General features: G+C 33.5%; 3 protein-coding genes across 6 annotated transcripts; 2 read left to right on the top strand and 1 right to left on the bottom strand.

Moving 5' to 3' along the window:
• Positions 1 to 634: 634 nt before the first annotated feature.
• LOC122588427 (ras-related protein RABD2a-like) lies at positions 635 to 4,445 on the top strand. Its single transcript, XM_043760537.1, has 8 exons — positions 635 to 873; positions 1,632 to 1,704; positions 2,424 to 2,471; positions 2,583 to 2,630; positions 2,721 to 2,792; positions 3,168 to 3,323; positions 3,440 to 3,543; positions 4,178 to 4,445. Exons 1-8 carry the CDS (start codon positions 860 to 862, stop codon positions 4,272 to 4,274), a joined length of 612 nt encoding a protein of 203 aa, XP_043616472.1. The 5' UTR covers positions 635 to 859; the 3' UTR covers positions 4,275 to 4,445.
• Positions 4,446 to 7,495: 3,050 nt separating this feature from the next.
• On the top strand, positions 7,496 to 22,005 carry LOC122586522 (polycomb group protein EMBRYONIC FLOWER 2-like). 4 transcript variants are annotated; one of them, XM_043758509.1, is made up of 22 exons: positions 7,496 to 7,655; positions 9,644 to 9,755; positions 9,874 to 10,012; positions 10,367 to 10,443; positions 10,856 to 10,967; positions 11,083 to 11,248; positions 11,346 to 11,405; positions 12,333 to 12,466; positions 12,708 to 12,770; positions 12,859 to 12,980; positions 14,140 to 14,204; positions 16,554 to 16,606; positions 16,703 to 16,756; positions 16,994 to 17,053; positions 17,487 to 17,533; positions 17,634 to 17,704; positions 17,947 to 18,130; positions 18,624 to 18,672; positions 19,004 to 19,087; positions 19,318 to 19,397; positions 20,099 to 20,188; positions 21,781 to 22,005. In XM_043758509.1, the coding sequence occupies exons 2-22, from the start codon at positions 9,721 to 9,723 to the stop codon at positions 21,884 to 21,886; spliced, it is 1,851 nt and encodes a 616-aa protein (XP_043614444.1). In that variant the 5' UTR covers positions 7,496 to 7,655; positions 9,644 to 9,720; the 3' UTR covers positions 21,887 to 22,005. The 4 variants fall into 4 exon arrangements, with proteins under 4 accessions (XP_043614444.1, XP_043614443.1, XP_043614442.1 ...); XM_043758508.1 differs by having other exon boundaries at positions 9,853 to 10,012; positions 10,367 to 10,422; XM_043758507.1 differs by having other exon boundaries at positions 9,853 to 10,012.
• A 689-nt stretch (positions 22,006 to 22,694) lies between these two features.
• Positions 22,695 to 23,862, bottom strand: LOC122586524 (ethylene-responsive transcription factor 2-like). Its single transcript, XM_043758511.1, has one exon. It carries the CDS (start codon positions 23,766 to 23,768, stop codon positions 23,103 to 23,105), a length of 666 nt encoding a protein of 221 aa, XP_043614446.1. The 5' UTR covers positions 23,769 to 23,862; the 3' UTR covers positions 22,695 to 23,102.
• Positions 23,863 to 25,503: the final 1,641 nt, after the last annotated feature.

Here is a 25,503-nt window from a genome sequence, read left to right as displayed (position 1 = left end):
TATTACTTTTTCTTTTTAACGATAAATTTGAAAAATTGACAAGCAACTTACTCATTCAATCCTCCGTTTTCAACGGGAGGAAACATATCATAGGTAAAAAAAAACCCTCTCATTCAACATAAAACTCTACTTTTTAATTACATGTGAGTTTTGAACCGATGACTTTTTTATTATCGAAAAAAACCTTGTGAGGGTGTATATTTTTAATATATTGCTATATCAACTTAATCATATATGCCGTAAGTAAATAAAAACAAGAAAGAAATTCCAAAAATCAACTCATTTAGATGGGTCGATCGTTGGTCTCATCGATTGACTTAGGATGGTTAAAGGACCGGTTTTAACTAAAATTTGATTGTTTTACTTGAAACTAAGATTTTGATTTCAGATCTTTAATTTAAAAAACTTATTCGTTAAAAAACTCTCATGAAACAACTTATTATAAACATTTTCGAATAATTGATCCCTGTAAACTAAATTCCCAACAAAAAGGTAGGAATGTAGGATTAATTGGGTGGCACGCAGTAAAGAACAGATATAAAAAAAATCCTTTTTTTTTTTCTTTTTTTATTTCCTTTTTTCCAATCTGTCGGTTGTTTGTTAGTTAGAGTTTCCCTCTTCCTCTCTCTGTATCAAACACGGAATACATTCGCCTTCCACTATATATTTATATAATAATAAAAAAATAATTTAAGATTTGCTCCCCAAATTCCATTCCCTTACATCAATTCCATTATAATCATACGTTTTATAAATTCTCTTCCGACATAAATTAATTCTTTTTCCACCGATCGATCACCGGCCGTTGGATCAATCGGCCGTTTACTTATACATATCAGTATAATAAAAATTCAAAATCATGAATCAAGAGTAGTAAGTCCGCGATCTCTCTCTACCGATTTTCGCCTGTTAGATCTATATTTTTAAATATATTATTGTTAATTGAATCGGATCTCTTGTTTTCTGGAATTTATTGTTTTATTTAGTGATGGATTGTAATTTTTTCCAATTATTTTCTTTGTGAATATATGTATGTGTATATGTATATTATATATAATTATATACTGTTTTGAATGGTACACATTGTTTTAGGAGGTTTTCGATTTTTATCGAACCTGGATATTTATCAACTCATAATTTTTTAGTTCTCTTGCTATATCGTTCCTGCACCTAGAATAGTACAGTAAATGCTTATCGATTTTAGATGTCGTATATATCGATTTAATAAATTTACTGCTTACTTATTTACTAGCAGAATTTGGTTAGAGAATATGATTGGCTATAAAGTTTATAAGGATTTTTGTTACTCGTATAAAACTTTGAGTTCATAAAGAATTTTGATCATTATGTAGCTGTTACAAGCTGAATTAGTATCGTTCTTTTTAATGCCGAAAAGTTTCAAGTTTTGAGATTGGTGGATATTGGCATATAATGTAAACCCAGTGCTCGGTAATTTGGGTATATGAAGTAAAGTGTCGGTGCGGGTTTTTGGTGTGTGGATAATTTAGGACAAGTTCTTACGTTATGTTGATAATGGTTTTCAAGAATGTCTATTATAAAGTTTTCAACTTTTGTTCAAAAACATATAATGTGTTAGATTCTGAGTGTAACTTTTGATTTCTTTATTGCAGTGACTACTTGTTTAAGCTTTTGCTGATCGGAGACTCAGGAGTCGGAAAATCTTGTTTGCTGCTTAGATTTGCTGTAAGACAATATGTTATTTAGGATGGTTCCTTGTTTTTTTGATGCGTTCCCCACTTAAGTTTGATTGTTTGATTAGATGTGGTCCATAAGTATCACTTATCTCCTTACATACCATGCTTTTTTACTAGAGGTGGCAAGATGGACGGTCTTCGAAATGGGTTAATGATCAATGACCACTTGTTGTCTGTTACGTAGACTTTTTATGATCAATGACCACTTCTTGTCTGTTACATTAACTTTTTATGATCAATGACCACTTGTTTTCTGTTACATAGACTTTTGTTTAAAACTTATTGTGTCAAGTATAATTACAATAATGCTGCTGTTATAAAGTTACAAACATGATCTAAATTCTTTAATAAATCAATAGACGAGGTTGTGCTGCTAAAAATACACTTTAGGGGGATCTTTGACCAGTTTAAGCCCATCTGTTTTGAGTCATATATTTTTTGTCCTACTCATTCAAACTTTTTGTATGATAAAGAATGACCCAAATAGACTCATTAAAAAGCAAATGGGTCAAATGTTTGCCACCCCCACCTCCCTTTGCTGCTATTATCTTAGGGAGTTAGGTAGATGAATATGGATTTGATCAATCTTTTAAAATGTATCTTGTTGTGGAAATTGGAGATAAGTTGATTGTTTTAACCTTTTAATAGGAGATACCACTTGATATGTGCTATGTATTTTTATTTCTTACTTTGATCTCTTTGACACAGGATGACTCGTATCTTGACAGCTACATCAGTACAATTGGCGTGGACTTTGTAAGAACCTAGTATTATGTGTTTTAATCTGTTGTCCTAAACCAATTAGGTTTACAGTTTATCATGGTTGCCTTTGTAAAATGATGGTTTTATTTCTTATCTGTTCTACAGAAAATTCGCACTGTGGAGCAGGACGGAAAAACCATTAAGCTTCAAATTGTGAGGTTTTTTTTTTAGAAAATGTGTAGAAATTTTTAATTGAAAAAGATATTTTGTATCGACTAACCATTGCTTCTTTGGGCAATGCAGTGGGACACAGCTGGGCAAGAAAGGTTCAGGACAATTACTAGTAGCTACTACCGTGGGGCACATGGCATTATAGTATGTTTTTTTATTTATTTGTAGCTCTCTTCAAGAACTAAAAAGTTAGAAGTCAAAACAGGTTGTGGAGGGTTGGACTGACCTGCAAAACACTTTCAAATTGATGTATGATATTATGCATAAGAATACACTTTGGATGCTTTCTACCGTTTAATTCATTCGATGCATGCTGCCTTATAGTTAAATCCTTGAGCTCAAGTCATTTGACTCGTAAAAGATAAAACATACTCTAAATTGACTTAGTTATAAGTTGAGTCAATTGTCGTCTCTATGGAAAGTTATAATGAGTTATGGAAAGACAGCGCTTGCTAGTATATGCTTCACCTTATGACTTTGTGTGGGTTTACTAAAGTGGTTCATCTGGTGTTTTGGCAGATAGTTTATGATGTCACCGACCTAGAAAGTTTCAACAATGTTAAGCAATGGTTGAGCGAAATTGATCGCTATGCAAGTGAAAATGTGAATAAACTTCTTGTTGGAAACAAATGTGACCTTACAGAAAGCAGAGCCGTATCGTATGATACTGCCAAGGTACAACTATATCTATATGCTTGATATATGCATGTGCCGTGTGTGTGCGAGTCTGATGACAGACTTCGTCAATGTTGAGAAGGAAACTAAATCTGGTACTTCTTTTTTCTGTTCAGGAATTTGCCGATAGTATTGGCATTCCATTTATGGAAACTAGTGCAAAAGATGCTACAAATGTTGAACAGGCTTTCATGGCCATGTCTGCTGATATTAAAAACAGGTACACCACATTTCATGCGGATTTTCATCTTCATATGCCTTACTACTCATGGTGACTTATAATTTATATTTTTGGAGCCTAGTAACCGCATATTGAAATACTATGGAGTTCAATTTATCTTCAAATAGAATGTTCATGTTAGGTTCTAACAAAATTTATAAAGGTGGCAATTTCGGTGTATTTAGTTTATGGATGGGATCTGTGTTTGCGGTTTGGACTCAAAAATGGGTCAAATAGAAAACTTAGCTAAAAGTGCGGGCGGATCAAACGTGTAGAAAATCACCCAAAGTCTGTTTCTGTTTAAAAAAAATCATCTTCATAATTAACACATCAGTTCGTTACAAATTAAATAAAAACCTACAGGGATAAAAGATTTCCTTCCAGTAAAACCGACAAAACGACCTGAACGGACCTTGTCGGTTTTGAACTTTGCTCTAAAAAAAGTCACAATTTACCGAGGCCCTTTTTTATTTTTTATTTTCCAAACAACTACCCCAGACGCATTTTAATCCGTTACCGACTCAACCAACCAGCCCATCTTTCCAATTCTATAAATCTAATTTTGTTCTCAAATACTCTTTTTCTATAACTTTTGATCTATAATTTGTTTGTGTGAAATCATCTTTTGTTGCAGGATGGCAAGTCAGCCTGGTTCAAACAACATGAGGCCACCTTCTGTGCAGCTCAAGGGCCAACCTGTTGGGGAGAAGGGTGGTTGCTGCTCAACTTAGAAAATGCCATTTCTGCAACTTTTGATTATAAAACTCACCTTTTCTCCAATTTGCGTTTAAAGTTTTTGCATTTTGTTTTTCCAATCATTTACTTGTAAGCTATAGTTGCTATTCTTTTAAGATTCTGGTTCTTAAATTGGTTGTACAAATTACAAGACTTGTTTACTGCTAGTGTTGGCTTGCTATTCTTTATTGATATTTTTGGCCGCAATTCAAAAGTCCCTGCAACCAGAATTCGTTTTTTCTTGAATTTTTGTAAGTGGAAAGGATTTAGACATACTTGGAATGACGTCTCAAATACATATTATTTTAGTGTTAAGTTATTTAGTTAAATTCTATCTGTTGACGTCTGTTCCGACAATTAATTCAAAATTCTTTCATTAATTTTTTGAATTATCTACTAGGTGGAGGGGTGCGAGGCATTAGACCTTCAAACTCTTGTTTAGTTTATTTAAGGGTTTATTTAAGAGTGGAAAGAAAGGGAAAAATTATAAAATGTATTTTTAAGATTTTTTTAAGAGGGGAAAAAGAAAGAGCGGAGAGGATTGAGGGAGAAGTGTAGTTGTTTTTTGTTTCAAAATTTTTCTTAGAAAATTTTTCTTTTCTTTTCTCTCCTTTTCATCAAGTTAATTAAAAAAATAGGATGAGAATTGACACTGCCTGGAACCTTTTAAAAAATAACATAACGATTAGGACATACACATACACTATACATATCATGTGAAATGGTGACAGCATTTAGAAATATTATTGAACTACCACGAAACAATGAAAACAACTAATAAAAATTATTGAACACCATAAACAAAAAATATTTAATCCCATTATATTACGTAAATACTATGTTATATAAATATATAATATTACAAGCTTTGAAGGATATATATGAAATATGATGTATCTTCACATGTTTTATTTAGCTTTTTCTATTAAATAGCCTTTATTATTACATAGGATTAGGTATTGTAAAACAAGTATTAAAGTAAAATAAATTAGGACAAGATCTTGACGCTTAAATCATGGTTAGATTGATGCACGAAGATTCACGAAACAATTGATGCACCATGATTTTCATGATGCATGATGATTTTCAGTAAAGATAAACCTATTGTTTTATTTGTTTTACTTTAATACTTGTTTAGTTTACCTAAAACCTTATTACGTAATTACCATATATGTTATTATATAATTATCATATTAAGGATATATATGAAATATGATATATCTTCACATGTGTTATTTACCTTTTTTTCTATTAAATAGCCTTTTATTATTACTATTATTATATAATATATATATATATATATATTTGATATCTGGAGACATCTTACTATATATTGATAAGGTCTTGCACGCATTGTCGCACTTTATATAATTACGAGACGTAGATTATGAAACCTTATAGGGAATACATAGAAAAAACTTTCAAAACACGTCACTCTAAACAGTCGAACCCTACCACTGTAGATTACGTTTTAATTTTATTTTTGTCCTAACAATACATTTACACTAAACTTCTGAAAATGTTAAATGCAACCCTTAGGGTTGAACTTAATGCGCATAAAAACTTGTACCTTTTATATTAGAAGTTCGCCTCTTGAATTTTATGATAAATGTACAATTATTTAATGCATCTTAACCACATCCCTAAGGGCTTCATTTAACCCTTAAATATTTTGCAAAAAAAAAAAAGAAAAAAGAATTGATTAGGGTACAGTTATTACATACATTAAATTTTTATAGTGAATTTAAAGGTTATATTATGAAAGTCAACCAACCTCAAAAATAATAATTAAGTAAATCCTATTCTACTTTGCCGTTAACAAATCAAAATTTTATCACTTTTGCTTCCGATCATCTTAAGTGAGTGTATCCTTTTATATTATTTACAGTTAAAATACATTTACGGCGAATTTATAGGGAACAAAAGCATCGAGTCATTCAACAGCTAACAGATGAGAAAATCCTTAAATCGATGGGTGAAATTCTAAAATATAATTTGAAATTGAAACAAAGTTGAAATAGAACCATAAGTTTGAAAAATTTAATGTATGTTTTTGCATTGTAAACTGGTTAAAGTAACAACAAACTTTGTCCCCATTATTACTAGCTGGTAAAGTTTGAGCTTTGTTGATTGTAGTCAAGTTTTCAAGAACTCAATGAATTTTTTTTATTTTTTATTTTTGTATCGATTGAATTAATTTATATCTAAATAAACGAAGATAAAAGGTGACAATGTGCTTAAAGTTTTTGAAGACTTCAACATAAAATTTCAAAAAAGAGCATTTTTATCCTTATGCATAAAGTTTTTGTGTATTAATTAAAGTTACCCGTGTATAAGTTTACTCCCGAGGAAAGTAAAACAAGAAATTGAGTTTATTAAATAATACTCACTCTGTCTCACAAAAAGTGTTATTTTTTGAATTTTCAAACTTTAACCTTTCTAACTTTGACCGTAAATAAATTTGTTTGTGCTAAATAATACATGAGGAAAATTATATGAATTGATTGTGTTTTTGAAGTGTTTTCAATGGTATAACTTTTCATCAATTTTTATACAATGCAAAAAAAATAAAAATATAAGGTTGAAGTTTATATATAAAGACTTTAAAATTGAAAATAAGACACTTTTAATGAGACGGAATGAATAATCAAAATGAAAAAGGGTTTTGTTAAATTAAATGCAACAATAAAGGATATAGTTGAAGGGCATTAAATACTTATATAAATACCATTAAATTTAAGGCCATGTTTTTAATATAAAAAATATAATCTTTTATACTCAAACTAAAAAGTAACTCTTTTAATGCGGTCTTTTACGAGTTTGAATTCCAATATTATCTTAGATGATATATGAGAAAAGTTGAAATATAGACAATTTTATTTACAAAGTTTGTTTTTAAATTTTATCAAAAAGTAAAAAAAAAAAACTCAGAAGGCTCAAACTATCTTTTCTAAACATAAAAATTGAACTTTGGCCTGCATTTAACGTTAAAAAAGATTGAACTTTGGCCTGCATTTAACGTTAAAAAAATGCTAAATGAAGCCTAGTTCACTCCTAACTTTATAATTCTATAGTAAGTGTATAATTAATATATTTTAACGAAAACACTTTTAACATTTTATATCAATTTACATTTACATTCCATTCAAAGTATTTATTACTTATGCATTTATTGCCCAGAAAACACTCCCCCCCCCCCCCCAAATTCCGAGCTACTTGCTAGAGTCATCATCACCGTCCTCTATAAAATACATACACAAACTGTATATATATATCTCTATATCTATTTCCCCCTCAGTTACTAATTCATATTTTCATACTCTTAATTTTGCTCTCCCATTTCTTCAATTATAATTAGGGCTCCTAACATTCCACCGGTAACACTTTCAGTCTCATTTCAATCTTATTATGGTTATACTTTAACAAGTTACTGATTGATCAATGTAATTTTTCAATTTGTTTGTTTTTCAATTACGTAAAAGTAGTTAAATTCAATGTTTTATAAGTTCTGATTTGACTCGGTTTGTTTAAGCAGTTAGAGCATAATGAAATTACGAAGTAAAAATAGTGTTGATATTCTAATTGTATCTATATAATGTGATTTTGTAGATGAATAGAATTTTTAGGTTTTGTGTTTAGGAGATATAATTCTATACATGGAAATATATGTTATCGTAAGATTCGGATTAAGTTGAGCATAGATTTTATTAGTTAGGTTTCGATAAGACCGGTACGGATACGGTCATGATAATAGGTTGTTAAAAGTGGAGATATAATTCTATACATGGATATATGTTATCGTAAGATTCGGATTAAGTTGAGCATAGATTTTATTAGTTAGGTTTCGATAGGACCGTTACGGATACGTACATGATTTTAGGTTGTTAAAAGTGGTGGCACGTGCATGAAGTGATTGGAATTAGAAAGTTGAATCATGCAAGTACTCGTTGATTTAGTTTGTGGTTTACATTAATGATTAATTAGAAACGAAGAGCTATAAGTAGTTGTGGAAGATATGAACATGTGGTTTAGGGAAAATGAAGAAAGTGACTATTAAAGAACGCAATATTTTGCCATGGAGTGGTGGCTTCGACCCGAAAAATATGTATTAACAGTATATGTTGGTATATATAAATGTAAATGTGATTCATCGTATGGTTTGGAGTTATGTTGAGTATATTTCCGTTGGTTAGGGTGCATAGGATGGTCACTGTATAACTGTATTAGGTTTAAAAACATGTGGCTTAGGATGGAGTGGATGAGATGATTAAAATTATGTTTATATTTTAAATTTTTTTAGAAAGGCTGTCATAAGTAGTTGTAGAACAGTAGAAGCATGTTAACATGTGATCGAAGGAAAACAAAGAAATATGACGTTTGCCTTGGAATTATCGGTATTTAAAGTATATCTGAGCATATTTCATAAGATTTGGAGTTCAGTTAAATAGGTTTCCATTGGTTAGGGTGCATACGGCGGTTATTCTTTGATGTTCAAACTTGTGGATCGTGGAAGATATGTAAGAAGTCGTTTAGGTTGTGTTTGTAGTATGAAATGAATACCGATTAAGTGTTATAAATAGTTCTTTGTCTCAGAAGATGTCAACTTATGATTTAAGGAATACAAAGATATAGATGTTGAAATAATCAAATAATACGATTTTTGCTGTGGAATCATTTGGTAACATTATTCGTTTTAAAAGTATATGCTAGCATCTAGAAGGTGGGTTATTGTAGGATCAGATTTCCATTAATCAGGGTGGATAGGCCAGCTATTGTTTTTAAATGCCAAAATCTGTAGTTTGTGGATGGAGTGAATTAAATGAATGGAGTTCTGAACTGAAAATAATGTAAGTAGATGTTGATTTAGGCTGTGTTCGCTGTATAAAATGATGACCAAGTAGAAAAGAAGTGTTTAATGAAGGGGCAGAATATTTTAACATGTGATCTAACAAAAACGAAGAACTATACCTTGAATGAAGTTATGAACACGGTGTATGTTGTGGAAATATATGGTATCATAATCTACATTTAAAGTATATTTGTTAGAATCTATAGATGTAATGGTAGATTATTGTAAAATCTGAAATGAATTTAAATAGATTTTTGCTGGTTAGGGTTGCTTACCTTTTGATGTTAAAATCGTGTGTATTGGACTGGTTTTATGTAAGCAGTTGATTTATTTTGTATTTGTGGTATAAAATGACAATTGATTGGAAAAAGAGCGTTACAAGTATTTGTAAAAGGTATCCACGTGTGAGCGTGTGTGTTTTTAATATCTGGTGTTATTAGCGATGACACATTAGGACATCAATCGTCATTGAAGTTATTAGCATTAATATAGACTAATTTCTAGGGTTATATGCAGGTGTGGTGGGGTCAAAACGGACTCTCTTGAATAGAAAAGATAGCTATGAATTTGCGATTCGACATTCTCTAAAAAGAATGCCTGGCATAAATTTAGCTGCCCGGAAAACCATGTATGAAGTTTTTCTTCTCTTTATGGATTGTCTTTACAATCGGTATCTCTTAGTTTATGAATAGATAATATTCATTGTATTCAATTTCATGGAACAGGAATTCTGTTTGCAATTGCAGTTACTCCAGAGGCTCAGACCCGCGAGGACGTCATATTGAGTTGGATGAAGAAGAGGAAGTTGCAGCGGAAGAAAGCCTTTCTATCTATTGCAAGCCTGTGGAGTTTTACAACATTCTTCAACGGCGAGCAACTCATAATGTGACCCACTTTATTCAACCCAATGTTTTCCATTTTTATTAATTTACTGTCTTTTAGGGTATGATTGGTTGTTGTAGATTTGAGGTTGTGCGACGGTTGAATATCCTGCTTGATATTGATCACAGATATTACTCTTATATCTGTATTTGTCGGTGATTAACAGTGGCTAGAATAATTTACTAGCAGTGTTAGTTTTATATCAGTCACACAATTTTCTGCCGACATTATATGTCAAGAGATGATTTTAAAAGTTATGATTTTAGTGTCGCTACAAAGAAACTCACATATAGATGGGTTTTTTTTTACCGATAGCCTATACGTTTTGTTTCTAACAAATGGTATTATTTCATGCAGCCAACATTCATTCAACGATGCTTGAGCTATAAATTACAAGCGAAGAACAAAAGAAGGCAAGAATGCTACAACACAGAGTCAGTTATGCACATATAAGATTTTTCCCCAACATCTTTGACCGCAATTATAATATTTGTTAGAAGTTTACAAAAACCTCAGACCAATGCATGTTAACAGTTATTGTTAGTATTTCCATTTTTAATAAGTAGACGTGGAGATGGCCAAAGGTAACACGGGAAGTAGTCAATAGAGTTTTTGGAAGACAGAAATGTGCTTATATGATTAGTTTCAGATTAGAAAGTGTGAAGGAATAGTACTGGCATTATAAGTTCTTGATTGTTTAATAGCTTTTTCCCTAAATCTTTCAGCCTAGCCCTGATTTTGGATAAAAGACTTTGCTGATTGTATTCAGGCTGAGATGAATAGTCTTCTTTAACCGGTAGCCTACAAATTTACCAATTGTCACATCTGTTCATGACTTCATTCCAGGATTCAATTATCGGTATCCGTATCTGGAACTATTGATGATGGGATGCGTACTCAAAACCTTTTCCCTTTATACATATTGCTGGCAAGGACATGCTCTACCACAAATGTGGAGGTAGGGCTATCTTTTAAGTTTTGGATGAATTGTTCTGTTATGTCTTATTTCATGCTAACTTTTTGTGTTGTTACCTGTTTTCCTGACGCCATGTGGACCCTGTGGTTGTTTCCAGATGCAGCGTTCTGTTGTTTATTGCTTCAGTCGGGCTTGTAAAGTGACCGCTTTTAGTGTAGCTGGGACTGTGAGTTCTGCTCAAGCTACATTTGTTCTCCCAGAAATTAGTAAATTATCAGCAGAGGTCAAATCTGGCTCCCTTGCAATGCTGTTAGTGAGCTGTGGTATGCCATTGTTTGCAAGTTTAGGTCATATCTAGTGGATGCAAATATTTTGTTGCTTCTCTTGGTGATAAGTAACAATATTCTATCTATTTTACAGTTGATAGCGCAAGTCGTCAAGGAATTGATCTAACTGATGACCGCATGTTTTTTGCTTCATGTAAGATGTGTATTTAGACAAAGTATATTTTTTAATCGAGTTTAGATGTCATTAATATGACAAGTGATACTTCTCTATACACACCCTGTTGCACGATTATCTGTGCTTTTTGTTTGTGCTTTTATGTGTTGGAATTTTATCACATCTTCAATTATATCATTGCATTAGTACCGGCGTAAGTATTACCATTCGCACTAAGATGAATAGTTATGCTTTTATAGGCATTTCATATAAGTCAAATGTGGTAACAATATATAGTTAAGAGCCTTTATGGACATGTTGCTGCTTTGTTATGTAATATCCTTTCTAGTCATAGTTTCTGCTTCTTTATTCAAATAATTTTTTTAACCAATTAGTGTTCTTCCCAGAACTGTCCATACTAGGAGCTTCTTTTAAATCATCTTAAATACAACAATACTTATTTTCCCTTTCTTTTAGCATAAAGTGAATAAGTTATTAGTTAGGTTTGTTTGATACTCTTTAATGAGGGAAATAAGGAAGTCTTGTGGACCAAATTAACATAATAAGTTATTGAAAAGATGCCAATGCCCTCCTGCATAATTTTAGCTGTAGAAATAACAATGCAATTTTGGTCGGACCGATTCTTTTCACCTATTAAACTCTTGTGCAATGCTGTGGATGGTAAATGGATTGTGCTCATGCTATTCCTTATGATGCTTAAAATATCGAACCACATAATAGAAACGTAAACAGAATTAAAACTTTCAACATGTGGTTCTGAGATAGCATTTTGTTTGAAATTTTTGTTGAAAGCCTTAGTTTACCCTTCATATTTGTCTAAATGAATTCTTACTGTAGTGTCCAATCTTTAAGATTTAATTTTGGCTCTGTTCATATATACACATTAATATTTTAATAATAAACATATGTTTCTTGCATCTGTTTACTATTCATACATGCTGACAGCAAATGTCGGAGGTTACTGCTTGATGGGTAAGATCCCAATGGATTCACTTCAGCTGGAAAGATCTCCGAATTTAAGTTTAGGAGGGAGAGCTGAGACGATGTCAAGTGTTAGCATGCGTTCCTGCTATATGAAGGTATGTTCACCGAACACTAGAAAAACGACAAATAAATAATTTGGTGAAGAGTGGTAAAATTGAGATTTTACGATGCTTTAACGCGTTTATGTCTTATATGCACAGATGCATTAGGAAATGCATCGTACTGATCTGTCCTCTTGAGTCCACACAGGCTCCTGGAAGAAGCTGGACTAATTTGTTGCTTTTATTTCTGCATGTTATATTCCCTTCTTGTTTTCATCACTTTGTGTTTTTGCAGTTGAGCAGTTTGGATGAGGAAAAACGCGTGTCTTTTCAGTTTCCACATAATTCCGAAGCAGTGGTATGCTCCCTTGTGGCTCGCTGGTTGACTTATGCGATGATTCTATTCCTATTGGCTATTGCTCATAAATTCATTTTTGTTGCCACAGACTATATTGCAACAGGTACCAATTATTGTCTCTGCTGAAGAGCTTGGTGCAAAAGATATATCAGCTTATGATTTGTATTCATACAGAGATATTCCTGATAATTCCCTGTCTCATATTATGAGGTATTTATGTTATTTATGCAGCATTGGTCTTTTCTAATGGGCATTACTTGTTCGCAATTGTGATTTATAATTGTCTGGTTAGTTTTCACTTTCATAGTGTAACTGCTAGTTCCATGTTTTTAATGAGTAGCATGTCTGTCGTAAATACTCACTAGATGGTGTTTAGAAAAATAACTCCCTTTTAAGTCATGTCACCTAAGAGGGCATCAGAATATTGACTAGAACACCCTTATTGTTCATTTTTTAATCAGGTCTGTGTTCCCAACTTGACAATTTTGTATTTTGATTTATATATCAGGTGTGACCCCTTCTTATGATCTGCTTAAATGGAATACTTGAGCTATTTTAAGTATAGCATTATAGTTCTGCCAGCATGCATCTTTCTTTATTATAATAAGTTTCAATTTCTTCTTTTCCAAAATTACTGTTATCTATACTTCCTTATAAAAATTCTTCCACCCTATGTTAAAAGTTAAGAAAATGGGACATGCGAATTGACCAAACTACCCCTAATTAATTAAAATCACTACCAACCATTGATTATTAAATTACACCATTGCTCCATTATATTATAAAATATCTATACTACCCCTTTAAATCAAACACTTTACATCAATTACTGACACCATTTGACGCCGTTGCGTTAAGCGGGTACTATGCTAGTTCTCATTGAATTTTTCATTAAGATGTTAATGTATATTGTGTCTTAAGGTACTATGCTACACGCAGAAATAGTTAATCACGTGCTATTATTTTTTGATATACTCATATACATGTATGAGCTTTCCTCACGTAGAGAGTTGCCAGTTGATGCCTATGGATCATTATAGGTTCATGACCCTCACATATCATATGACATATGCTCAGTATATTATCAAGCTTATGTGGTGTTATTGTCGTGTATGGAGGAATCATACAGTGTTTATGTACCTCAATGTAGCAATGTAGCTTTTGCCTTTTTTTGGTACCTTGGTACCTTGGTTTCTTAGTTTCCCTATTTATATGTTTTTTAATTAAGAAAATGAATCCTATATAATTATTCAACACAACCACCTTGTTTGTTTTCGTTTCTTTTGTTTTTTCGATTTTGATTTTTCCCCATGGTTACTTTCCTTTGATTTTGGAATGGCAACTATAACTTTGCTGCATTTACTATCAGGTTGAGAACTGGAAATGTCATTTTCAATTACAAGTACTACAATGATACGTTCCAGAAGACTGAAGGTATGAAAATTTATTGACTACACTATTAATAGCTGTGGTCTGTCCTTTTCATTTCATAAAGGGAAACTCTCTGATGGTGCTCATATTTTGCTGCTTGAATTTGTTCAAATATTTATTTGCTTCTTTTGGAAAATAAATCTTGCCTGCAAACTGTTAGTCTTAGTGTTGTCAAAATAATATGGCCTGTGATGGATTCGTGGCGGTTAAGGGTGTAATCGAGCCGACACAGTGCCAAGCTCGAGCTCAACTCGATTGTGAAACTCGAAGCTCGAAACGCGACTCGAGCTCGACCGAGCCTTTATTTTCAAGCTCGAGCTCGAGCTCGCTTCACGAATCGACACCTTCGAGCTCGACTCGGCTCAACTCGATTAAGAATTAAAAATAAGTTTTAAATTAAGTTAGTGTCATAAGCTCGACAATTGCAAGTTCAACTCGATTAAGCTCAGCTCGGTAGAATATAAATTATGAAAAATAAATAACATTCAAGGGTAATATTGTAAATAAGTACAAGTTCAATTAAGCTCGCGAGCTTTTCGAGTAGGCTATTTTGAGGCTCGAGTTCGACTCGAACGTCTACTCGAGTAGCTCGAGCTCGACTCGACTAAGACCGAGTCGATTCGAATAATTTGCGAGTTGAATTCGGGTAGCTCGCGAACTGTATTGTCTAGTTTACACCCCTAGTGGTGGTTCATGTTATCTTCTTTTTTCCTTTTTTTTTTCCAAACCAAGAAATTCATGACCTAGAAAGATTAAGTATCATTAGTACTTTGTAGTAAGTGCCGGCGATATACAATTATTAGTAAATAAAACCTTCAAAATTATTGATATGTCTCTGAACAATACTTCAGGGGTGGAGTTAAATACACATGGGGTTCGTAACCTTAATTATAATATTTTCCCTTAGTATCGTGTATTCATGTTTATATATTGTTTGACATGCATTTCTGCTGTTTATTTATGGTTTAATTAAGGCTCAGATACAGATTTGACAACCATGCTTGGTATTAAGGTAATTAAATCCGTTCATATGTATATCCATGTTATCCAAGTTCTTTAAGGATATCGATTTTTAGTGTTATAAATCCAAAATTATTATATGCCTCCCATTTTAATCGCCAATGTCAACACAAGGTGGACACTATAAACCTGATGGGCATAGGCAGCAAAGTTAGATTTTCTAAATCTAACAAGGTGGACACTAAATCCAAAATTATTTATATGCCTCCCATTAGACCTGATTTGGTATTTTTTATTTAGGCAGCAAAGTTAGATTTTCTACTCATCATTTCTGAAGGTATATTTACCACATGGCATAAGATTGAACATAGAGAGAAGAGGTGAAAGCTTAGTTAGACTATTACTAACTTGATTAAGGCCATCATAGAGTCATAGGGACCAATTACTTTCTGTTAGACTGTGGAATTTAATTTGAGAGAGTTGGAAAGTGGGTGGGCTGGTCTGATCAGTTATTCACGGCTCAGAACATTAATGTTCGGTCATGGTTGTAAATCTCGGTTATCATGGCCGACCTATCCCTGATATATCGTTAGTGTTATATGTATATCCATTTTATCCAAGTTCTTTAAGGATATCGATTCTTAGTGTTATAAATCCAAAATTATTATATGCTTCCCATTTTAATTGCCAATGTCAACACAAGGTGGACACTATAAACCTGATGGGCATTAGACCTGATATTTTTTATTTAGGCAGCAAAGTTAGATTTTCCGCTGATCATTTCTGAAGGTATATTTACCACATGGCATAAGATTGAACATAGAGAGATGAGGTGAAAGCTTAGTTAGACTTTTACTCTAACTTGATTAAGGCCGTCATAGAGTCATAGGGACCAATTACTTTCTGTTACACTGTGGAATTTAATTTGGGAGAGTTGGAAAGTGGGTGGGTTGGTCTGATCAGTTATTCACGGCTCAGAACATTAATGTTCGGTCATGGTTGTAAATCTCGGTTATCACGGCCGACATATCCCTGATATATCGCTTGTCGGTGGTCGACCGAGATGATATGTTCCTGATATATCCCCGAGAAATCCAATATATCCTCGATATGTTTGAAATGTTTCAGATTGGGGTCCACTTCAAAAAAGCCATCGATATTTAGCTTGTGAAATATGAACAAGTATAATATTTCAACATTAAATGGTCTATGATGTTTAACAGTAGAATGTTTTGCCAAGCTAAAAGTAAAAATGTAACAGTAGAATGTTTTGCCGAGCTAAAAGTAAAAATGAGCTTTCTTTCTATGGAATGTTTTACCGACCTCTTTCTATGAATTTTTTCACCCTATTATTGTTTTTTGGAACCTAATTACGTGTTCAAATCTGCACAGTTACGGAAGAATTTGCATGTCCTTTCTGCTTGATTGCATGTGCAAGTTATAAGGTAATTGTTGTTTCTGACATATTGTTTATTTATACATTAATACTCTTAATGTTTTGTTTAGTGTAATCATTATGTGATTATCTTGCTTTCTTTCAGGGTCTCAGATTGCACTTGACCTCGTCACATGATCTATTTAACTTTGAATTCTGGGTTGGTAACTTATATGAAGCTTTCACGACCTTATTGCCAATTTTAACCAAAATATTTGCAGTCACATGTGTTCAATGTATAGAATTACATACGTAGCATTAACAGTGGGTTTATTAATTCATGGCTCTTGGCCTTTTCTTTTTTGTATCTATATATAGGATGCTTCTTGTACTAATAAACATATAATAATTTAATAGATTAATTATGAATCTGATATACTTGCATTCTTTTATGTAGGTAAATGAAGATTACCAAGTCGTTAATGTATCCGTGAAGACTGATACTCGTAATTTGCCGGTAAGGATAGGATCATCTCTAAAGTAACTTGTGTAGGATGGTACCCGTAATTCATAATTTATTTCCTCATTTGTTGAAAGGACATTCAAAAACTTCTTGTTTAAAGGACATTCATAATTTTTGCCATCTTCCTGTTGAGTTGCAAACAGAGATGGTTGTGTTTCTTGATGGATTTGTTGAAATATTGTTTTGGGGACTAGGTGGATTGTTTATATTCCTGTGATTAGTTTAACGGGACCGTAGTACTGTAGTAGTAGGAAATGCTAATTATAACTATACATTTGCATTTTCGTGGTGTCTTATCCATCAGTTGGGTCTACATGCTCATATATTCAAATATGAGTTATCCATTATAATTATTTCTATTTGAAGTTCCTTTTAATTTTATATTTCTCTTGTTTAACACTTTTCTTCCTAAAAATGTGCTGCTCAGATTCCTTTTGTTCATGTTGATCCCAGAAGTGATACGTTTTCATCTTGGTAAATTATAGTGAATTTTTTCAGGATGTATAATTCTAGCTATTAATTATAGTAATTTTTTTTTACTAATATGGCTGTAAACCACTTTGTACGGCTACAGTTTCATAAAACCTAGGAAAAGGAGCCGAATTCAAAATTCAGTCCATGTGCATTCCCTTCCATTGGACTCAGGTATGCTTTCAAAGCTCAATGAGCTCAAGAACAATCCTAAATGCCTGTCACATCTTCTTCACTTATCAGTGTGCTTATGTTTCTTTTTCCTGAGTTATCTGTGTTGTTTCGGGTAGATGATAATGGATCAATAACTAACTATTACTTGAACGACAAATCCTTAAGTTTAGAAAGTTACTTGATTGACTAAAGATGTTCCCGAGGGGGCAAAAGATGATATTATGTTGCTTGATTGTCTACAGATGTTCGTGAGGGTGCAAAAAATGATATTAGTCCTAATACAACATCTATGTCAAGTCCTATTGGTATTTCGTTAGCTGAACCGGATTCTGTACATTCTGTATCTGGAAGCAACCTTACGCCTCCTGCTATGTTGCAATTTGCAAAGACAAGAAAGCTATCCAGTGAACTATCCGACTCTAGAAGGTACATACCTTTTATCTTTATTATCTCTTTGATGCGGCCTAAACTGCCTGTTAAAATATTTAAATTAATACCTTATGAGCATGGAATGTCAATGAATTAGATGCATGTAGAAAAGGTATATATTAGAGGTGGAAAAATGGTCATCAAGCGGATTGGGTAACAAATCTATATAGATTGGGTCACAAGCGGTTCATTTTTTTAATGTGTGTCAAAGTAGTTGGTTTGGGGTGATACGCAAACAGATTTTTGTCCTCTCTTCTTGAAGTTTGTTAATACATGACAAGGCCCAGGAGGACATATAAATACGTTGCCAAATCTGCTTTGTAATACAAGATAAATCCCGTTTCATTTTTAATCATGTTCTTTAATTCTATGCATTTGAGCCATGAGAGTTAAAATAGTACTTGAATCTTCCCATTTCTAGGCAAATAAAATTTTAAATTTCCATGCTTACTATATAAGAAACACTTGTCGCTGTTGTTCTATATTGCAGTCGGGCACTATTGCAGAAGCGGGAAGTCTTTCACTCACACCGAGCTCAGGTGACCACTAAACATCTTGTTAATTTGTCAACAAAGGCTTTTATTAGGATCATCCATAGGGGATATCTGTTAGTATTGGATATGTCGTAAAAGTCTCATGTACATAGATAAAAAAAGAGCACATCAATGATACACTAAAGTTGTCATGATTGTTTTCCTAGTTTGATTGGTATTATTTATGCTTGAATATCATGTATTATTTTGTTGTGTTCCTGTTTATTTCTCTGTTGTGTTTTTTTTTTTTTTTGAAAAGATTTGGATTATTCATTTATGGAAATTACAATCCAGCATCAAGTATTTGAGCTGAACTTTATGTTTCAATGACCTGCAGCCAATGGCTCCAGAGCAAGTTTTTGATGATCGAGATAGCGAAGATGAAGTTGACGATGATGTTGCTGATCTTGAAGACAGAAGGGTATGTCTGTTCTGCTATGGCCTGTAAAGTATAAGATATCTGCTTTAATTTCATAGGCACTTAGGGTGTATCTGTGACAATCCTAACACTTGTACTTGTGCCTCTTCATTAAGACATCTATAATTTGTTGGCCAGCAAATCAGACGTGTTCCCTTAAAATCCAACAGAACTGGATGTTTGTATGATCTAATTGAATACGAAGTATTGACTGGTACTTTCATATTTATCAGATGCTGGACGACTTTGTTGATGTTACCCAAGATGAGAAGCACATGATGCATCTTTGGAACTCCTTTGTTCGAAAGCAACGGTAATGTGTAACCCGCATTACATTACAGTTCATTACATTAGATGCACATATCTCATGTGAATATGTAATATTGTTGTACGAGTAGGTTAATGGTCAAAGACATTTCTGCATCTTTTTACTTTCAAGCAATTTTCAACTTTTTCATATTCTTGAGTAACTGAAATTCTGGACCAACACAGCTTTATTTGCAAACTGATTCTTATTTGTGTTTCAGATACGCTGATCAAAAATAAAAAATAAAAATTTGGTGCTTCAGATACAATTGCTGTACTATTGCAATTAAAATCCACTTTTTAGATATTAAAATTACTGTGTTTTTCTGCATTTAGTATATTGAACCAATTCAATAAGTTAAAAGATAAAACATAGCCCACATTGGCCCATTCGTAAGTTGATGGATTAAAATTATGTTTGGTGTTGACTTACAATTACCACTTGTGGCTACTGGCTAGAATATGCTAAATTGCTTTAGTTCAGTGCAAGTTCTGGTAGTCTTTGTATATATTATATGTACAAGGCATGTTAAGGGCTCTTCGTGTAATCGTTGGCCCCCCTCCTTGTGAGCTTGTGATATTGTTTATCGTTGTTTCAAACCAATATATTTTATATGGGTATTTAATAAAATTCATTAGATTTAAAAAAAGGGGGTTAAAATTATGATCTTGTGCATACCACTTACATTTCTTTATTTATGGTGTTAGGGTGCTGGCAGATGATCATATTTCATGGGCATGTGAGGCCTTTACGAAGTTGCATGGACCTGAATTTGTCAATAACCCACCACTTCTCTGGTATCCTTCCGTCTTCTTTCTCTTATTATACCTCTGAGATCCATCATCACACTTTACGATACTCGTTAACGTTTTATTACTTGCACTTGTCTTACACTTTTTTATTACTATCTATAATCTATACTATACTACCTTATAAAAGAGGAACCCCCCCCCCCCCCCCCAAAAAAATCTCAAATAAGGAATTGAACTACCTAAAATACCTCTCTCCTTTATTCACTAATTTAAACTCCCCAGCTAATATACCTATATTACCTTTAAGAAATAAATTACAACATAAATCCCTCAATCCTTAAAACAACTACACTACCTCCTTTAACATCAATCACTTTTACATTCACCACCATTGCCTCCCTCACCGCCACGGCGCCACTACCTGTCGCCGCCGCCACCACCCTGCGCCAGTACCACTATCCCCGCCGCATTGCGCGGGCATATGACTCGTACCTCATAAAAGGGGAACCCACCTCCAAAAATCTCAATAAGGAATTGAACTACCTAAAATACTCCTCTTCTTTATTCATTAATTTAAACATCTCCACCTAATATACCTATAATACCCTTAATGAAATAATTTACAACATAAATCCCTCAATCCTTAAAATAACTGCACTACCTATATTAATATCACTTACTTTTACATTCACCACCATTGCCGCCCCCCACCACCCGTCACCACCACCACATGTCGTTACCACCGTTGCCGCCACCACCCGCGCTGCTACCACCATCGCCGCCGCATTATGCGGGCATATGATTCGTTTGATTGTTATGTATGTGTGATTAGTGTTCAATGAAGCCCTTGAATCTTGACCCTGATATATATTGTTAGGTGACTTAGGTCTATGATGCCTGATATGATATAGCTAGTGCAAAATGATTTTGACCACAGGTGGTTACCTTGCAAATAATTTTGTAATATCAATCCTTTCTAGGAAATGAGTTTGGATGAATGAGTTGGAAATATCATTTTGTAATATCAGTTAGTGGTGAACAATTTCGATCCTTATCTAGGTATTGAGCTTAGATAATAACAGGTCAAATGAATGAACTCTATAAACTTGGTTATGAGTGGAAGTGTGCAACTTGTCGGTTATGAGTAATGACCCACAGTTCATGTAGATACTCGCAACCTTTTTAAATCTGCTCTCTTATGACCCCACGTGAAGAGTATAGTCATACCTTCTTTGACATATTAACTTATTCGCTGGTTTAGATGCGCATTAATAACCACTTATCTCTATACCGTTTCAACATCCTATCTCACCTTCTCGTTTTGACCTGTATCAATAATACCTGTTGACAGCTGTGGCCATTAAACCAGCAATGTGATGGTTAGAAACAGTAGTTTACGCTCATTTATATGTCATATCTTGGTAGTCTATCTTTAGAATTAACTGAAAAACTTAGCCAATAAGGTAACTGGTCAAGAGGGTCAAAATAGCTCAAAGTCCAAGAGCTTTGGAATCACGGTCTTCTAGATGAACTAACCATGGATTACTATATCCTAGGACACAAGACCAACCTATTCACTGTTTATGTATTAGTATTTTCCTAACCTTGTGGAACTTGGCTTTTACGTTGTTTGGCAGGTGTTGGAGATTATTCATGATTAAACTTTGGAATCACGGTCTTCTTGACGAACGAACCATGGATTATTGTAACCTAATACTTGAACAATGCCAATATACTGATTGATTCTGGTACAAGTCAAAGCGGATATCCAATTTCTCTATTTTGCATGACGCTCTTCCATTGTGGGGTTTATATATGTAACATATGTATCCCTTTTATCTTCAAGTTATCCATTTCCTTTATATACTTTTATTATCCAGCAAAAACTTGTTTTGTACTTGAAGTGGTTGTACTTTGGTAGTTGGTTTCAGCAACAACTACATGTTTTGCCTGCAGTGAGCTAGAGTTAATGTTAAAAGTTAAAGACCCAAAAATAATTGCTAAGTATGATAGTTTTTATATAACTAGTGATCCAAGTTGGTGGGAGAGATGCATGTTACTATGGGAGTTTGGTTCAAATAATGCTTTCAAACGATTAGGATATGATATTATCAAGTTTAACAAACTTGAAGCGTAGCTGAAGGACCTTTTACCTCTTTATTAATAACTCAGGCCTTGTTTGTTTTTGTGAAGAAAACTTTTGAAAACCTACGATCTCTTGATTCAGTTAGAGGTTTTTTAATTTGGAAGTGATTGTTTTAATTTCATATTTAGACGAAGCAATCTCTTAGAAGCCTCATGTTTGGTTAGATATTTGCCTCTAGTTTTATCTGAAACTTATAAAAACCCAAAAAAAATTCACAATACTGTACTGTTACTCCTGCTATTCACAGATTGCTAAATGTAGCAAGCTGGTATATCAAAATAAAATTGGCCCACAATAACACAAATTAGATGCCTGATTTCCCAAGGCATTTATTTCGTGTCAAGTTGTCAACCAAACAAATTTATTTATTTATTTCTAATAAGATATTACTCGTAATAAACACAATGAAAAAATTGCACACGTTGCTTCTATTATTTACACACACCAAAATAAGATTAAAATATATCCAAAGTTACAATATTATGTACTTTTGACATTTATGACGTCGTTTTATGTTTTAACATATGATCAAAATCAATTGCTTGATAGAGCCGTTTCTGGTTGTAGACTTATACCAATCTCCAAAATGCCTTCGAATTCCATTTATGACATCACCCCTTGTACACAACCATTGAGATGAATGATGTCATATTCCATTGGCAAGGCTTATGCACCATTTTCGCAAAAGCAAATTCAGGGCCGGGTATCTTGTAAGTTCGGGTCGGACCCTCTTATGGAAACCCCCCCCCCCCAAATGTGGTCCAAACTGGCATCTAACAAACCACACTTGCAACCCACTTGGCATTTATGTATTTAGTCTAGCTCATTTGGTGATCGGCTTTGTACTTCCGGCTCCACTGGCTCAGCTGTCGATACTTTCGTATTTCTCCTCTTTCCCGAGCCACTATCAGAAGCGGAACTCTCCGGTGACCTCTTTTTTGAGGTCACCCTAATCGGCTCTGGCTCATTCAACCCAATCCTTTGTGGGAAATTTAATAAAGCCTTAGAGCCGCGCATTCTGAACGCGGCTATGTCATAGGCAATAGCGGCTTCCTCAGCCGTCTCATAAGTCCCAAGCCATACTCTGGCTCCATTTTTAGCTGGGTCCCTTATCTCGGCTGCAAACTTACCCCAAGGCCTTTGCCTTACCCCTCGGTAATGCTTCCCCCTTACTAGGGACAAAACCGCTACATTTTTTGTAGTGGTTTTATGCGGCTCCACGACTTGTGGAGCTGGCTCCATTTTTGCTATTTTCTCGGCTAAATTATTTTTGGCCGGGAAATTAAATGGCGTCCAGCCAGCACTAACAGCGTCACGTAAAATGCCATAAATTACCATATCTTCTGAGTCATCAACTTTTAATGGCAAGTCACCCCAGTTTTCAAATAAGCATGGCATGAGACTGCTAAAGCTTGTGCTCCGGCAAAACACCGGAAGTTCGCCGGGAACAGTCGCTGGAAAAGCTTCTGTTTGCATCATTTTTGAGGTTTTTTTGGAATTTTAAGAAGTGGGTTTTGGATTTTATCTTTGAAGACTTGAAGAAAGTTGATAACAAGGTGTTTATATAGGGACATAAAGTTATAAAAACATTAGTTATTGAATTTGGATATATCATCTATTGGCAATTTCGTTTGACATATATAGTCCCTATATCAAAAATGATCTTTTCGTGTTATACGAGTATTTGTTAAGACTTTTTGATGTTTCATCCTAAATAAAACAACAACTTGGAAATGGCGGAGTTAGCAAAACATACTTCGAGTTACTGACTTTGATTTTTCATTTATCTTTACACAACGGTTATATATATCGATAACCGATGAAGAATGAATGATGTTAAGTTATAATTCTTATTTTGGGTGAACGGGTAAAGATACACATCCAGGATACATTTTCATCCAAATTCATTCATTTGTTCATATCTAATACTTATATATTTAACTTTATTTATATCCATCATCGTTTCATCGATGAACAAGTTCACATAGATATTTGTTATATTAGTCTACATTGATTATTATTGGCAATTTGACATGCCTAGATGAGTTCATTCGTACAAGGAGAAATCTAGAACCTAAATCTACAAATTAAACAAGAGTCCAGGGACTGTTTTCATAATATCGTTAACATTGATGTGGGACATTGGATGATTAGATAAAGAAGTCAAGTGGAAGTTTCATATAATTGGGGGGTTGCAACTTGCAGGTCAAGTTGATAAAAATTACGAAATAGATATATTAAAACGAAAAAATAATTCACGTGGTGCATGTACCAAGTATAGCACCTGATGACCTCACTGCCACGGTGCCAATCGCATTAATTTGTGCATCATATATTCATTTTGCAATAACATACATCTATAATTCTAAGGAAGGAAATGATTAATTCTGTCAATCAAATAAGGAATCGTTAATCGTACAATAAGTATTGATATATTTACCACAAATATGCATTATTGGTTTGTACAGTATGTTTTAATAGTTGTACAGTGTAGTAAAATTATCAAAAGTTATGATACGAATATCACTTCCCATCAAATAACCTAAAAAACTTCTTAATCTAAAAGATTTGTTTTTTTTTCGAACATTCAGTTGGTATGCGACATCAAGGAAACCTCATCATATAATGGTGAAGCCTTGCATGTACCCTGGACAACGAGATGTTGACCATAAGCCGTTACAAGTATTCGGAGGAAAAAACCCCAAGACTTGTCATTCCTAAGGATCGAACTCAAGACCTTGGGTAAAACCTGGGATGCCTCTGACCAATTGGACTAGTTATCATTGGCTCTAAAAGATTTGTTAACTAGTGTCCTTAGTGTACTAGTTAAGATACATTTAATGAAATATTTATTGAAGTCTAACTTTCCTAAAGTATGGAAATATGTATTAATTAAATATGTATTAATTATTCATTTAAAAATAAAAATTGTTAGGTTGAATTATGTGACATCCGTCACCAAAACTGGTAAATTATTATAGTTTCTAACTTACATTTCAAATTTCCTCATTAGTCAATGTGCCTATATAATATAACAAACATAGAAATGTAATGATCATTTTCAATACGGGATTTCTATTTCTTGGATTCCAATAGTTTAGGATTTAGTCATTTGATCTTCCTTTAAATATAGATGACTAATACTACTTCCGCACTCTTTAGGCGCGTAGTTGTTAGTCATTTATTTCTAGACGTTGATAAATCGTTATACACT

The sequence above is a fragment of the Erigeron canadensis genome, chromosome 2 (assembly GCF_010389155.1).
Source record: "Erigeron canadensis isolate Cc75 chromosome 2, C_canadensis_v1, whole genome shotgun sequence".
NCBI classification, from domain to species: domain Eukaryota; kingdom Viridiplantae; phylum Streptophyta; class Magnoliopsida; order Asterales; family Asteraceae; genus Erigeron; species Erigeron canadensis.
Note: the sequence above shows the minus strand (reverse complement) of the source record. Positions and strands in the feature narration are given on the sequence as shown.